The following is a 15,719-nucleotide window of genomic DNA, read 5'->3' as shown; positions in this document are numbered from 1 at the left end:
CCACTCTCTGTGCTCCCTGCTCCCCAATTCTCTCTCCCTCCCTCAGGAACCCAAGACCATCGACTGCCCGGCAGGCCGGGGCCGAAACAGACATCTACCTATATGAGACACCTGCTTATAAACCATCAGTGTCTCCTCCTAGCTCTCTGATATAGTACAAACTTTTTCACATAATGGTGTACAAAGACCTATAAACTATAGTCCCCACAAACTTTTCAGACTAACATCTGAACATATATTTGAGTTTACAATTTATCATAGAGTTTATTTTCATCTCCATATGCTTTTAAAATATGCTATTTCTTTTATTCAGAATAGTTTGCCCACTTTCTTTTCAACCTGAATAGCCTCTATTTATCCTTAAATATCATAGTTTAAATACTATCTCCTCTGAGTTGCCTTTTCAATTGCTTTCGTGTCACTTTATAAATGTTTCTAAAACAATGTTTTTCAAACAAAGATCCTGTCCCATTTATTGGTTATGACGTAAATTTAGAGGGTCATGACAGGTACTTAAAAAATGAAATAGAACAGAATAGGAAATGCAAAAAGCTCAGAAGACTGAGTACTGCCTTTTGAAGCTTCGGTTTCAGTTACATATGTACATGTGTATATGTATATTGAGTAATGATGTGAACCGGTTTTCTCACTGTGGTTTATGGTCAAGAATATTTGAAAGTCATTACCCTACTACTTTTGTTGCTTTACTATTTATTTTTCTCCCTACAGAGAGAGTGCCTTATTTGGTTTGGTGTCTGTGGTGCTTAGCACGGTGATTTTTTATAGGCACTCAGCCATTTTTGAGTAAAGTGTTTATGGTAGAAAATGCTTTGCCCAGATGTCGTTGTTCTCTCCCTCTCTCTTCTGCTCAGTGTCCCTTCAGATCTTCTAGCAAGGTAAAGAAATAGTTTAATTTTGTTGATAACATGTCTTTAATATATATTCTTTGTAAAAGGAATGGTGTATTCTAGGTTTGGAAGACATATTAGCAGCAGCATATAAATTTTCTGAGCTTCCACAGTTCATAGTAGAAAAATATTTCAGAACTTCAAGTTAGATTTGAGCTGAACAACAATACAATACAAAGCACCACCACCACCACCACCAATACCCAAGTTCATGGATATTGCTTCTGGGAGAGGTGGAGGAGACAAGGACCACAGAAGGAACTACAGGGAAACTCTGCTTTACAAGTAATACTTATTTCTTTTAAAACAGCATAGTATTTACATTATAGGCATCCAGAGAGAGAGAGAGAGAGAGAGAGAGAGAGAGAGAGGGAGAGGGAGAGGGAGAGAGAGAGAGAGAGAGAGAGAGAGAGAGAGAGAGAGAGAGAAAGGAGGCAGAAAATTTGAAGAAATAATAGCTGAAAACTTCTTGAATTTGGGGAAGAAAATAAACCCAGATCCAGGAGAAACAGAGAGCCCCCAACAAAATCAAACCAAGAAGATCCATATCAAGACATATAGTAATTAAAATGACAAAAGGTAGTGAGACAGAGAGAATATTAAAAGCAAAAAGAGAAAAGAAAACAGTTACATATAAGGGAAACCCCATAACGCTAACAGTGGATTTTTCAGCAGAGACCTTGCAGGCCAGAAGGACTGGTATGATATGTTCAAAGTCCTGAATGAAAAAGAACCTGCAGCCAAGAATACTCTATTCAGGAAGGCTATCATTTTAATACAATAGAAATAGTCATAAAGAGTTTCCCATACAAACAACAGTTAATGGAATACATGACCACTAAACCAGCCCAACAAGAAATGTCAAAGGGAACTCTTTGAGTGGAAAGAAAAGACCATAAGTAGGAGTAAGAAAAGTAGAAAGCACAAAAACAGTAAAATTAAGTGTATCTATAAAAATCAGGTAAGGTATTAAAAAATAAAAGGATGTGAAATATAACACCATATGCCTAAAACATGGGAGGGTGAGGAGTAAAGAATGGGTTGAAACTTTAGTGACTGTAACCTTAATATAGACTGCCTAATATGCATAAGATGGTATATATAAGCCTAATAGTGATAACAAATAAGAAACCATCCATAGATATGCAAAAAATGAGGAGAAAGGAATCCAAGCATATCATTAAAGAAGCCAGCAGAACACCTGAGTGGCTCAGTCAGTTAAGCATCTGACTCTTGTTTTCAGCTCACCTATTGTCTCATGGTTCATGGATTCAGACCCCACATCAGATTCTGTGCTGAAAACTTGGGATTCTCTCTCTCCTTCTCTCTCTACCCTTCACAACTCTCTCTGCCCTTCACAAGTCATGTGTGCACTCTCTCTCAAAATAAATAAACTTAAAAAAAAAAAAGCTAGCAAACTGTGAGAGAAGAGAGCAAGAGAAGAAAGTAACAGAGAACTACTGAACAGCCATAAAACAAGTAGCATAATGGCAATAAATACACATGCCTATCACTAGTTATTTTGAATATAAATGAACTAAATGCTCCAGTCAAAAGACATAGGGTGATGGAATGGATAAAAAAGCAATACCCCTCTACCTGCTGGGTCTGAAATGATGCTCATTCAGAACTAAAGACACATGCAGATTAAAAGTCAAAGGATTGTGGCATTTGGGTGGCTCAGTCAGTTAACCAACTTAAGTGACCTGGGGCTCAGGTCATGATCCCCTGGTTTGTGGGTTTGAGCCCTGTGTCTGGCTCTATGCTGATAGCTCAGAGCCTGGAGCCTGCTTCTGATTCTGTGTTTCCATTGCTCTCTCTGCCCCTCCCCTGCTTGTGCTCTGTCTCTGTCTCTCAAAAATAAATAAACGTTAAGGAAAGTTTTTAAGTGAAGGGATTGAAAAGCATTTATCAAGCAAATGGAGGTGAAAAGAAAGCTGGAGTAGCAATACATATTAGACAAAATAGCCTTTAAAACAAACACTATCACAGAAGACAAAGAAAGACACTGTATAATCATAAAGGGAACAATTTAACAAGAAGAAATAACAAGTGTAATTACGCACCCAACAAGAGTGCAGCCAAGCACATAAAGCAGCTAATAACATATACATAAAGGAAGTAATTAATAGTAATGTAATAATAGTAGGGACTTTAACATCTTAGTTATCTGATAAAGGGTTAGTATCCAAAATATATAAAGAACAAAAATATATAAAAAACCAAATAACCCAGTTAAAAATAGGCAGAAGACATGAATAGACATTTTTCCAAAAAAGACATACAGATGGCTAGCAGACACATGAAAAGATGCTTAACATTACTCATCATCAGGGAAATACAAATCAAAACTCCAATAAGACATCACCTCACACCTGTCAGAGTGGCTAAAATTAACAACACAGGAAACAAAGGTGTTGGTGAAGATGTGGAGAAAGGGGAACCCTCTTGCACTGTTGGTAGGAATGTAAACTGATGCAGTCATTCTGGAAAACAGTATGGAGGTTCCTCACAAAGTTAAAAATAGAACTACCCTATGATCCAGAATCATACTATGAAGTATTTATCCAAAGTTTACAAAAATACTGATGTGAAGGAAACATGCACCCTGATGTTTGCAGCGTTATCAACAATAACTAAATTATGGAAAGAGCCTAAGTATCCTTCAACTGATGAGTGGATAAAGATGTGCTGCATATATACATTGGAATATTAGCCATAATAAAGAACAAAATCTTGCCTTTTGCAATGTAGTGGATGGAGTTAGAATGTATTATGCTAGGTTAAATAAGTCATTCCAAGAAAGACAAATACCATATGATTTCATTCTTATGTGGAATTTAAGAAACAAAACAGATGAACACAGGGAAAATAAAGAGACTCAAACTAGAAAACAGACTCAACTTTAGAGAACAGAGTTACTGGAGGGGTGATGGGTGGGGGAATGGGTTAAATGGGTGATGGCTATTAAGGAGGCAGTTGGGATGAGCACTGGATGGTGTATGTAAGTGATAAATCACTAAATTCTACACCTAAAACTAATATTACACTGAATGTGGACTATCTGGAATTTAAATAAAAACTTGAAAAAAAACCTTATACAATTGAACACCAAAGAAACAAATAATCCAATTGAAAAATGGAGGAAGAACATGAATATACATTTTTCCAAAGAAGATATACAGATAGGTAATAGATACATAAAAGATACTCAATATCACTAATTATCAGGAAAATGCATATCCAAACCACAATGACATATCATCTCACACCTGTTGGAATGGCTAAAATAAAAAAGACAAAAAATAAGTGTTGGAAAGGATGTGGAGAAAAAAGAACCCTGTGCACTGTTGGAAGGAATGTAAATTGGTGTAGCCGCTGTGAAAGACAGTATAGAAGTTCCTCAAAAAATTGAAAATCAAATTACTATATGATCTAGGATTTTCACTACTGGATATTTACCAAAAGAGAACAAAAACACTAATTGAAAAATATATGCACTTTTATGTTTATTATAGCATTATTTACAGTAGCCAAGATTTGGAAGCAACCCAAGTGTCCGTCTATAGATGAATGAATAAAGAACAAGTGGTATTTATACACAATGGAATATGACTCAACCTTAAAAATGAATAAAATCTGACCATTTGGAGAAACAAGATATGTGGATCTACAAGGTATAATGTGAAGTGAAATAAGTCAGTCAGAGAAAAAGGAATTTCATATTATTTCATTCAGATGTAGAATTTAAGAAACAAAACATGTGAACAAAGAATAAAAGAAACAATAAGATTCTTTAAAAAATAATTATTAGAATGCCAGTGTAGTTAACATATAGAATTAATTTCAGGTGTACAATATAGTGATTCAGCAGTTCAATATATTACTCAGTGCTCATCAAGATAAGTGCACTTTTTATCCCTTTCACCTATTTCACCCATCCCTTTGCCCCCTTCCCTCTGGCATCCACCTGTTTGTTTTCTATAATTGAGTGTCTATTTTTTTGGTTTGCCTGTTTTCCCCCTTTGTTTGCTCCTTTTTCTCTGAATCTTCAAAACACTTGTTGTTTCTTGAGTTTTTAAGTTCCGTCCTTCTTCCAGGTGTGAGGTGATATTTCATTGTGATTTTGATTTGCATATCACTGATGATGAGTGATACGGAGCATCTTTTCATGTTGGCCATCTGTACGTCTTCTTTGGAGTACCGGCTGTTCATGAACACATTCTTAAATATAGAGAACAAACTGGTATTTTCCAGAGAGGAGGTGGGTGGGAGGATGGATGAATTATGTGAAGGGGATTATGAATACAGTCATTGTGAATGGGATGAAGTGATGCACAGAGATTTAAATTGTTATATTGTACACCTGAAACTACTATAAAAATCTATGTTAATTATAGTTGAATAAAAAGATTAAAATTAAAAAAGAAAATTTTAAGTCAAATTTCTTTGAGAAACAAGTGGTTTAGAATGGGTAAAAGAGTGTAGACTATCGTTGGAGAAAAACATAATCCATGTTCTTCTTATTAATCTCAAATCTAAGTTGTAATGCACCTAAGGTGTGTGTCTGTCTGTATTATATATAAAAATAATATGTATAAATTATTGCTAAAGAGATCTTTAAATTTCCAAATTTCTTACTTGATGAAGAAACTCAAGCACAAAGATATAGGGTACTTAATTTTATGAAATTGAATATATTCAGGAATTTACATAATTGTGATCATTCCACTTCTAAAAGTTACTATTTGGGGGTACTACCTCCAACTATGTGTTAGTATACTCACACAGTGGCTTTCATACTGTGGTATAGAATTCAGTGATTTAAGGGGTGCCTCAAAGATCACAGGGAAGGAGGGAAGAAGCCAGGGAAGATAGGAAGGAAGAAAGGTGTAGTGGGCAGGGAGAGTTATTACCTTTTCTTCAACTTGAACAGGTTTCCTTTTATCCGTTTTATATAATGAGTCTGCGCAATGCTTCATTTAAAAAAGCGCCCCTCTACTAATTAAAAGTTTGCAAATCATTACAGCTTGAGCAGGATATAGCCCCTGTATGAAACGGGCTTTCTCTACAGCTTAGGACTGGGCATTGTGTTCTAATTAGATTCTTGTAAACATTTGGGGGCTCCCAATGAACCTCATGGACTCTTTCCCCAGAAACCATCACACAGGCACACACCTGTGTATCAAATGTAGAAGTTCAGGGACTTCCCAAAATCCATTCACTGATCCTGGATTGATAACCCAATTTAAGAGGACTGAAATAAGAAACTTCTTGTTGAAAAAGAATAAGAATTTGGAATTGATATTAGAATGTGTTTGAAAAGATAAATTTTTTCTTTAAGCATAGCATAATTTTGTAAGTCTAGTTTTTCCTGCCTAATAAAAAACAAAACGTACTTCTGAGTGAACTTCAAGAATCCTGTCTACTGTTGCTGGCCATGCTATTCTTTTGATTCATTGATTCATTTAACAAATATCAAGAACAGTAGAAGACACTGTGCTAAAGCAAATGTACGTGAATGATTTATGATACTTGCTTTAGGAGCCATCTACACTTGAGGAAATAACTAGTATTTATTTATTTATTATTAAGTTTTTTTATTTTGAGAGAGAGACAGAGAGAGTGAGTGGGGGAGGGGCAGAGAGAGAGAGGGAGGGAGGGAGAGAGAGAGAGAGAGAGAGAGAGAACCCCAACCAGGCTCCATGCTGTCAGTGGAGAGTCCCATGCAGATCTCAAACCCACAAACCATGAGGTGAACTAAACTGGAATCAAAAGTCGGATGCTCAACCAAATGAGCCACGCAAGTGCCCCAAATAGTTTTCAGTACTTGGTGAATTTTATCACTTAACCCCTTTCACCAGGTCTCCGGCTCTCCCCCTTCTCTCTCCTCCTCCCTCCTTCTCTCCCTCCCTCCCCCCACCCACATCCCTTAACTCTCCACTGGAATAAATATCCCTTTGACTTACCTGGGCTGGATCAGGCCTGGATGACAGAGGCCTAGGCTCTCTGTCTAAGTTGCTTCCAGCCATGCTGGTATTGTGAGGTTCAATCAGAGGACAGTAGGGATGTGCAGGGACATTGGGACTGTGGCACCAAGGACTGCTATTAGGAAAAAGAGTTGGTGGATTTTCTTTTTCTCTGTAAAAAAAAAAAAAATTAAGCCCAAAGTGAACCAAAAAGGTATCTTATATAGTTCATTAGTAATGAAGCCTCAATTAAAGTGAAAGGATGTTTTAAGACCAAAAAATATGTCTTTTCTAGACCTTGTGGGCAGCGCTTTTATCACAACATCAGAAGCATTTGCCCACACATGTGTAATGTAAATTCTGCACATTAAGCCACAAGCCAACTCTTGATCCAAAATGAAATTCCTAGATGATTCACCTCTCCCTCCACTGAAGCACTGCTAAAGCCATGGTAATAATTTCATCTCTTCATCTCTCCGCAGCCTGCCGCTAACAGCATTGCCACGAAGAAGTGGAATGGCCAGAGGGGCCTTGATATTGCCTAGTGGAAGTCACCAGCCTTTCCTGTCCCATGACTATAGCCCTGCTTCCTCTGTGTTCTTCACAAAACACGAATAGTATTATGGTTTTTATCATCCTATATGAAGTAGGATTTTTAAAATCATTATTGATTTACTTATTCATCATGTAGCTACCTATCACCTAGTCATTCCCACTTGTTCAGTTAAAAAAAATTAAAATAAAAAAAAGCCAAACAACTTTTACCTTTTAAGAAAAACTCTGACTTGTTCCATCTGATTTTTTGATTTGTCTTGTTTTCCATTAGCTGTAGATATAACGGTTGGCCAGTGAAACATGTGTCTTTGAGATGCTAAACTTTCTACTGAGCTTCTGTCAAATTCAGTGTCAGTCTCTATTTTCTCCCACGTTTGCTTCCAGTGAATAGGAGTGTACCAGGCGACAGCCTAACAGAAATGATTCATTAATATCAAATACCAATGGCATTAGATAGATTTAAAAAAAAGTGTCATAGGCTTATTGCAAAAAAATTTCAAAGTCAAACAGTTTAAAGTCACTCACTTACTATTTGTGAATTAATGAAACACACAGTTAGGATGTAGTAAGACATCCTGACCTTAGTTTCCAATTCTGAAAATTACAAGCTGCATGACCTCAGACAGATTAGTTGCCTATTATCTGGGACTGTGTCCTCATGTGAAATGGGGAGGGTGGTGGTAGGGAATTGTTACATGAGGGTATTGTGAGATTCAGTTAAGCTACTAAATTTCATTAGCTATAAATTTCATTAGCTATAAAGAACTATGCAAAAAAGTTTTAATGTTAATATTAAAATTTGAATATTTAAGATATTATATATAGGTGTATATATATATATGTCTCATATGAGGAAATGGGCAGTAGCATAACTAGAAACATGGAGAGGAAATCATATTCTTTGAGCTGGAATCCTGGGTAGGACTCTTAAGGAGACTACTAGTCTCTGAGTTTCCTGAGGACAGGAACCATGCAATACTTAAGCTCTTTTTCCTAGCACCTAGCATAATGCTTGGCAGATACTAAGTAATGTTTCCCGTATAAGTGAATTGATCAGTTTCACAGGCAAGCAAAATTGAGCTTATATCACCCTGCAGAAATAATCCGACCCTATATGTGCAAAGCAGTTCGAATCAGAATCAAAGGAGCAGTAATAAGTACAAAGACTGATTCCATTGCAGGGAATGGCACTTTATTCAAATGGGCATCCAGGAGCTCCGAGACCTGGTCTCTCTGGTTCAACACTCAGTGCCTGGGAACAGTGTGCACACAAAATAGACACCTCAAATGCTTTTGCAGAGTGAATAATTGGGTAGATAAATGTGAGGAAAAACTAAAACAGGAATCCCTTAATCCTACTCTGCTAATGATTTTTTACAAGGCTGAGTAAATAATTTAGATTACATCACTTTATTTCTCCCACAGTGAGAATCATTAGAAGTATTATAAAATTCAGTTTGATCCTACTGAAAGATCTAAAGGTAAGTAAAGGCTTCAAAATTACAGCTAATGAGTGTTCTAACAACTGCTGTTCTTACAGAAAGACATTAAATGGCTCTTAATAAATTAGCAAGCCTACTCAAAAGAGAGAGTACAATCTAAGCAGAAAGACAATCAGAGAGAGAGATTCCAATCAACTTTATCTGGATTAGTAGTTATATGACATAGTAAGTTAGACTGGGGGTAAGAAAAAATGGTAGGTATTTAAGAAAAATCAAAATAATGTTTTTGCAAAAAGATGAACTTTTTTGTTGTAAACAAAGATACCTTTCAACTATATTAGTGTGTCTTTAAGGCATATGTTTATACTAATATTATGCTAAGGAATAGGTAGAGAGAAAAAATAAAATTGTCAAGTACTGGGAATGAGTTACCCAAAATTATTACTAATGCACTAAATTTATTGTAAAGTTGAGGGGCACCTGGGTGGCTCAGTTGGTTAAGCGTCTAACTTCGGCTCAGGTCATGATCTCACAGTTCGTGGGTTCAAGCCCCATGTCGGGCTCTGTACTGACAGCTCGGAGCCTGGAGCCTGCTTCAGAGTCTGCATCTCCCTCTCTCTCTCTCTGCTGCCCCTCCCCTGCTTATTCTCATGCTCTCTCTCTCCCAAAAGTAAAAAAAATTTATGGTGAAGTTGAATTTAAAATATAGTTGTTACAAATTAGACTATAGATTCTTTCATTAGAATATTAGTCTCTTAAAAGCAGATATCATATCTGATTCTACATTATAATCTCAGCACTTATTACAGCCATTGGAATAGATAATAATCTCAACAAATATTTGAGAAATGAATGAATATAAAATGCCTCTGTGTAATACTTTTCTTTCTTATTCCACTCTTTGGCCTAAATATCATAAATAAAATCCATCCCTGATTCTAAAATTTGAAGTAACTTCTTAGAAATATGGGCTATGAAAATTATTTTTGCCAAACTGTAAGTAGCTCTTTGGCATTTTTGCCCTGGGAAGAGGGTGCTGTTGAGTTGCCTGACGTGTTATATCCAAGTTCGTAAGGATGGAAGGTAATTGAGTCAGGTAAGAGAAGGGGACCCTAAGGAGAGCTCTCCATTCTTCTAAAAGCTATTATTGAGAATCAGACACTGACTTCACCGTTAGGTTTGCACAGAATTGTTGTACAATCTGGGCTTGTTTTAAACTTGTTTTGTTCTCTCCAAAGAAAATCTGATGGTGGCTGATGCTTTGCTTCAGATTCAGCTGCCCACACCTGTAAGAAAATGGTTTGTTGATGACAAATGCCATTGCAGCTTCCTGTAGTTTTGTACATGCCAGGAGGTCATGACAATGTGTCATTTTGAACACATGAGGTTTTAAAATATGACCATATAATATATAATATCAGCTGTGTAGCACCAAGATACTGTACATGGCTTAAAGGAAACACAGAAAGAAAGGAAACCTTCCAGCATCGACTAATTACCTGTTCTCTAAGCAAACAATCTCTTTGCTTTTCTTTTAAAGATTATGTCTGCTTAGTTTTAGGAAACTAAGCATTTTGTTTTAATAGGAAATAATAAAAAGAAAAGGTATTGTGCATCAAATTGAGGAAAGCAATGAAAATTGAATTATGGATATTAATTTACATCCAGGGAGGGACAAACTGGCACAAATATCCAACAACAACGAGAGATCAAATGATGAAGGAACAACCGGCGCTGAGCCAGTCTGGCTGGGTAAGTGAGTTTTCCTGTATGATTCTAGTTCACAGCATCATAGCATTTATGTCTGACACTCACTGTTACTGTGCACCTGGCCTGCATTAGGATGTTTGGAAGGAAGCGGTACACAGAGACTGTTTGTCCATTCACATTTTGCTGGAGAATATGACCTCCAATCTCCAGTTCTTTGTCAAGAGAAGAGTTAACGAGCTTCACAAACAAACCCTTGGCATTTACTTCAGCTATTTTAATGTCTCCAAGAGCACTAAAAAATAAAACACAAAGATTATAAGGTGGCTTTAGAGAAATGTGCCTTTAGCTCATTTTAAGGACTGAATAATATGCTTTGAAAGTACAACATTCAAATAGATGTACAGTCTATTGAACACAGTCTACGTAGAAATGGTATATTTTATAATTGAAGACAAATGGCTGGATCTCTTAGTTCTGTTTGTTTAGCTATGCAACAAAGTTATCTCTTACACATAAAATAATTAAAGAAAAGTTAAAAAGTGCTCTAGGTGTCAAGGCATAAATACCATAGGAAGATGTGTTCATAATTATTTAAATTTCCTTCTGTTCATCATAAAAGCATGGACACATGAAACTACCAAATAAATACAGATAAAAGTTAACCATTTATATTATTTCTGATAAAGTTACTGTGAAGATAAATAGCAACTATATGCTTAGAAGATTTCTGCAAACTTAAAATACAATACAAATATAAGATGGTAATTTTTTCCTCTAATGTGTTGAAAGCCTAGTGTGTACCAGGGGCCAGGCTAAACATTTATGTGTTAGCTTTTCTTAGAGTGTGGGGCACAGCCTAACAGTATTCATGAAATCCCTTTGGTGGGTTGTAGCTATCATTTTAAAAATGAAACGCCAACAAGAATAACTGATCATTAATATGTCTGGGTGCTTTGTAAAGATTATATCTATAACTGCAATTTCATATCAGCAATTCCAAAATCCAAAAAATTCTAAAAATCCCCAAAACTTAAAAAAACCCCACACATTTGATTTTGTGACAAGCACTGGGTGTTGTATGTAAGTGATGAATCACTAAATGAATTGGAGTTTAAATAAAAACTTGACAAAAATATACATTTGAAGAAAAATCTGACCTGAATTCTTTTGGTGGCAAAATCTGACCTGAAACTCTTGGGAGGCTCTTTATAGCTTCATTTGTGGTTTGTGTGAATATTAATTATGTTTGGCTGTGGAAAGATTAATGTTTGACTTTGGATACTTTCTAAGCCCTGATTAGGTATTATGTAATATGTGTTCTTGTCATCATTTTACTTTCCTCAAAGTTATGAATTTTGAAACACATCAAGTCCCCAAATATTTTGGGAAAGGCATTGTGAACTCATAAATATTCATTTAATCCTCTTACTGAAGGTCATGGTAAAAAAAATTGAGGGACACTAATATTTCATGTAATTCTCACAACAACCCAGTGAGACAAGTACTATTTTTGTCCTATCTTACAGACAAGGAAACTGAGATTTAGAGAGATTGCTGTGTCCATGATTACTCAATAAATGTTAGCACTTGTTCTTCTGTCTTACTCAACTAACACATTTTCAAAGAGATTCGATGCAAACATTCAAATTGTTTAAGCCTGGTGGTTGACTACTGCTAGAAAATATGCACACACACACGGATAAATTGCTGCCACAGAATAAACTGGCCTTCAACCATAGGTGGGCTCTTAATGATTCCCTTAGTAACTGGCAGCAAGGTGTGTGTTTGTGCGTGGGTGCAAGTGTGTGTGTGTGTGTGTGTGTGTGTGTGTGTGTCTTAGCCAGTTGTGTTCTTCATGAGCTAAACCAGCATGGTCCGTTATTCCTCCAATAATGTACAAATACTCCATCCTTGCTCTCAGCAAATAATCTCACTAAGAAAATGGGACCATCAGAGAGAAGTCTGTTTTCCTGCTTTCCACGTAGAAGCCGATTCACCCATACCCACTTTACCTCTTCTCTGTTCTGGCCCAGCTTGTGACAGTGGAAGAGGGCCCTTTGCCCATTTACAGTGAAACCCTCTGCTCACAGCCTCCTCCTGCTGCGTCAGCATCTCAGTCCGTTTGTTATTCTCCTTTTGCCCTTTAATACTAAACTCTCTTTCCATACTGCCCCTTCTCCCCAAATATATATGTATCTTCAAACAGCTACCATGTTATTTTTTTATTTTTATGGTTTTTATTTATTTATTTTTTTTGAAGGACAGAGACAGTGCAAGCAGGGAAGGGGCAGAGAGAGAGGGAGATACAGAATCTGAAGAAGCCTCCAGGTTCTGCGCTAGCTGTCAGCACAGAGCCTGACGTGGGGCTCGAACCCACAAACCATGAGATCATGACCTGAGCTGAAGCCGGACGCTTAACCGACTGAGCCACCCAGGCGCCCCAAACAGCTACCACTTAAAAAAAACCACCAATCTTCCTCCATCTTCGCTTAATACTGCTATTATAATTAAGCTTTTGGAAAGACTATGTCAGTAATTCTTTCCCTTTTATTCACTCCTCAATCCACAACCATCTACTTCTGCCTTAGACCAAGATGACCAATATCCTCTTGGTTGGTAAATTGAGATAAGTTGAGTGGTTACTTACTTTTTATTGAGATATAATTGAACATTATATTAGTTTCAGGTTTACAACATATTGATTTGATATTTGCATACATTGAAAAATGACTGCCACAGGACTAGTGAACATCCACCACCATGCACAGTTACATATTTTTCTTGTGAGAAAAACATGTTAAGATGAACTCTCTTAGCAACTGTCAAATATGTAATACAGTATTTTTATTGAAGTGTAAGTGACATACAATATCTTTTTAGTTGCAGGTGTACATCATAGTGATTCAATATTTTTACACATTACAAAATCATCCCCATATTAGTCTAGTTACCATCTGTCACCATACAAAGTTATTACAATATTATTGACTATATTCTCTATTCTGTACATTACATCAGCATGATTTATTTTATAACTCAAAGTTTGTAGCTCTTAATCCCCTTCACCTATTTCATCTAGCCCCAAGCCCTTGACACTCTGGTAACCAACAGTCTGTTTTCACTATCTATGAGTCTGCTTCTGGTTTCTCTGTTTGTTTTGTTTTTTAAATTGCACAAATAAGTGAAGTCATATGATACTTGTATTTCTCTTATTTATTTCATTTAGAAGTATACCCTCTAAGTCTATTCATGTTGTTGCAAATGGTATGGTTTCATTCCTTTTTATGGATGAGTAAGATTTATATATATGTATAGACTTTCTAGCTGAGTTTAGAACCCATAGAAACAATTGACCACAGACTCTGAAGGTGCCTCTGAATCATCATTCCCCAAATTGAACTCCTCATTTGGGAAGAGTGGGAAACTTATTCTAGAGAATTACATCATCATTTAATTCTGTTGCCTATGCCTGAAATTTCCACTTTTTTTGCACTCTCTTAACCTTGCCTTATCTGTGACCAAATATTATTGATTCTATCCCTATATTCTCCTATATACATCCCTTTTTCTCCATCCCTATTGCTGCTATCTTCATTAGGCTCCCATCACCTCTGTGTGATATTATAACTGTGGCTTAACTGGGTTCTTCAGTCTAGTACCCTCCTAACTAGTCTTAATTGTGCTTCCAGATCAATATTTGTACAAAGGTAAACTCTTCAATATCTGACCATTTACTTCCAGAGAGAACACCAGCTTCATAGCATGGAAACAATGCCATACATAATCTGTCAGCCTTGTTAATTTTTTTCCTACGTTCTAGCTTTGTTTAAACTGCAGCCACACAGGATTTACCACAAGACTTGTGACAATTTACGCCATTGCATGCTTTACCCACTGCCCATGCAAGTCTTGGTAGTCCCTATTCTTATTCCCCATATCCCTACGAACACTTGAAATTTTCAAATTTTTAAATATTTTCTATGTCATGGGTACAAAATGGTATCTCATTGTTATTTTAATTTGTTTTCCCTTGATTATAGGGAAGTTGAATAAGCTATTTACTGGACACACAGCTTTGTTTTGTGAATTGTCTATTCATATTCTTTTTTTCCACTTCTATAAGGTTGTTTTTACATTGTTATGATTGAGTTAATAGTATTTCTACAATAGCATTTAAATACATATTTTTGGAAGAAGAACTTTGCAGTAATAAATGAGTACTATTCATGTCATTTTAAGTTCCTATATTGGTGATACTTTGTTATGGGAACAATAGAAAACTAATATATGCTTCTTATAAGGTTTTAACTTGTATGCTAGAAATGTTGCCAGTCTTCTGTTTTCTGTTGTCTGTTGTCTTCAATTTTTCTAATGATAAACCACTATCAATCTTTTGTTTTTCCTTTGAAGGTAAGTGTCTTTTTTCTCTAAAATTTTCCTTATGTCTTCTGTGTTTTAGAAGTTTTTCTACAATGTACCCAGAGATTTGTTGGGGTTTTTTTCTGCTTTTTATCTTTCTGGGAGTAGGTAGTGCCTCTTGCATCTGTGGCTTGATGTCTTTCATTAGGTTTGGGAACTTCTATGTTGTATTTTGACTAATACTGTTCTGTCTTAATCTGTGTCTCCTCCTCTTAAGGGACTTCAGTTACCAAGTAGTTCAATTTTAAAAAATCTTTTTAATTGTATGCTTGTTTCTGTACTTCTAAGGTCTTTGCAATTCAGTCTGGGTATTTTCTTCTGAGAATGCTTTAGAGCAAGAATTCTCTCTTGTGTTGCATCAAATATATTGTTAAACCTATTTATTTCTGAAATAGTAATTTCTCTTATTGGAATTTTTACTTCTATAATTTCCGTTTGACAATTTAATAAGAAAATAAACTAATAAAACATTTAGTAATTTAATTCCTTGAATATTTAGTCATTGTTACTTTCAAATCCCTGTCATATAACCATAATATCTGCACCACGTAGGCCTGTTTTTAGTGTCCATTTTTAACCTTAGTTTTTGGTTAACTTTTATTATTTTGTATGCCTTATAAATTCTTAGTCTTGGGTGACCCTTTAAAGTTCCAAATGAGAGCCTAGGTTGTTTGTCAGTGGTCCTCTTTCTTGATAGGCCCTGACTCTCAATATTT

The 15,719-nt window shown here is 36.0% G+C and overlaps 1 protein-coding gene across 2 annotated transcripts in view; it reads right to left on the bottom strand.

Moving 5' to 3' along the window:
• The window catches only part of LMNTD1 (lamin tail domain containing 1), a 147,658-nt gene that overhangs the window by 13,083 nt on the left and 118,856 nt on the right, over window positions 1-15,719 (bottom strand). The window contains exons 5-8 of one of the 2 annotated variants that reach the window (XM_029955826.1): window positions 10,690-10,876; window positions 10,041-10,160; window positions 7,643-7,842; window positions 6,878-7,049 (exon numbers count right to left, since the gene is read on the bottom strand). In XM_029955826.1, the coding sequence (XP_029811686.1) occupies window positions 6,878-7,049; window positions 7,643-7,842; window positions 10,041-10,160; window positions 10,690-10,876 (679 nt within the window). The remainder of the gene's footprint in view (window positions 1-6,877; window positions 7,050-7,642; window positions 7,843-10,040; window positions 10,161-10,689; window positions 10,877-15,719) is intronic. The other variant, XM_029955825.1, reaches the window with a different exon arrangement.

The sequence above is a fragment of the Suricata suricatta genome, chromosome 10, assembly GCF_006229205.1.
Source record: "Suricata suricatta isolate VVHF042 chromosome 10, meerkat_22Aug2017_6uvM2_HiC, whole genome shotgun sequence".
NCBI lineage: Eukaryota > Metazoa > Chordata > Mammalia > Carnivora > Herpestidae > Suricata > Suricata suricatta.
The sequence above is the reverse complement of the archived record's forward strand: the minus strand, read 5'-3'. Positions and strand labels throughout refer to the sequence as shown.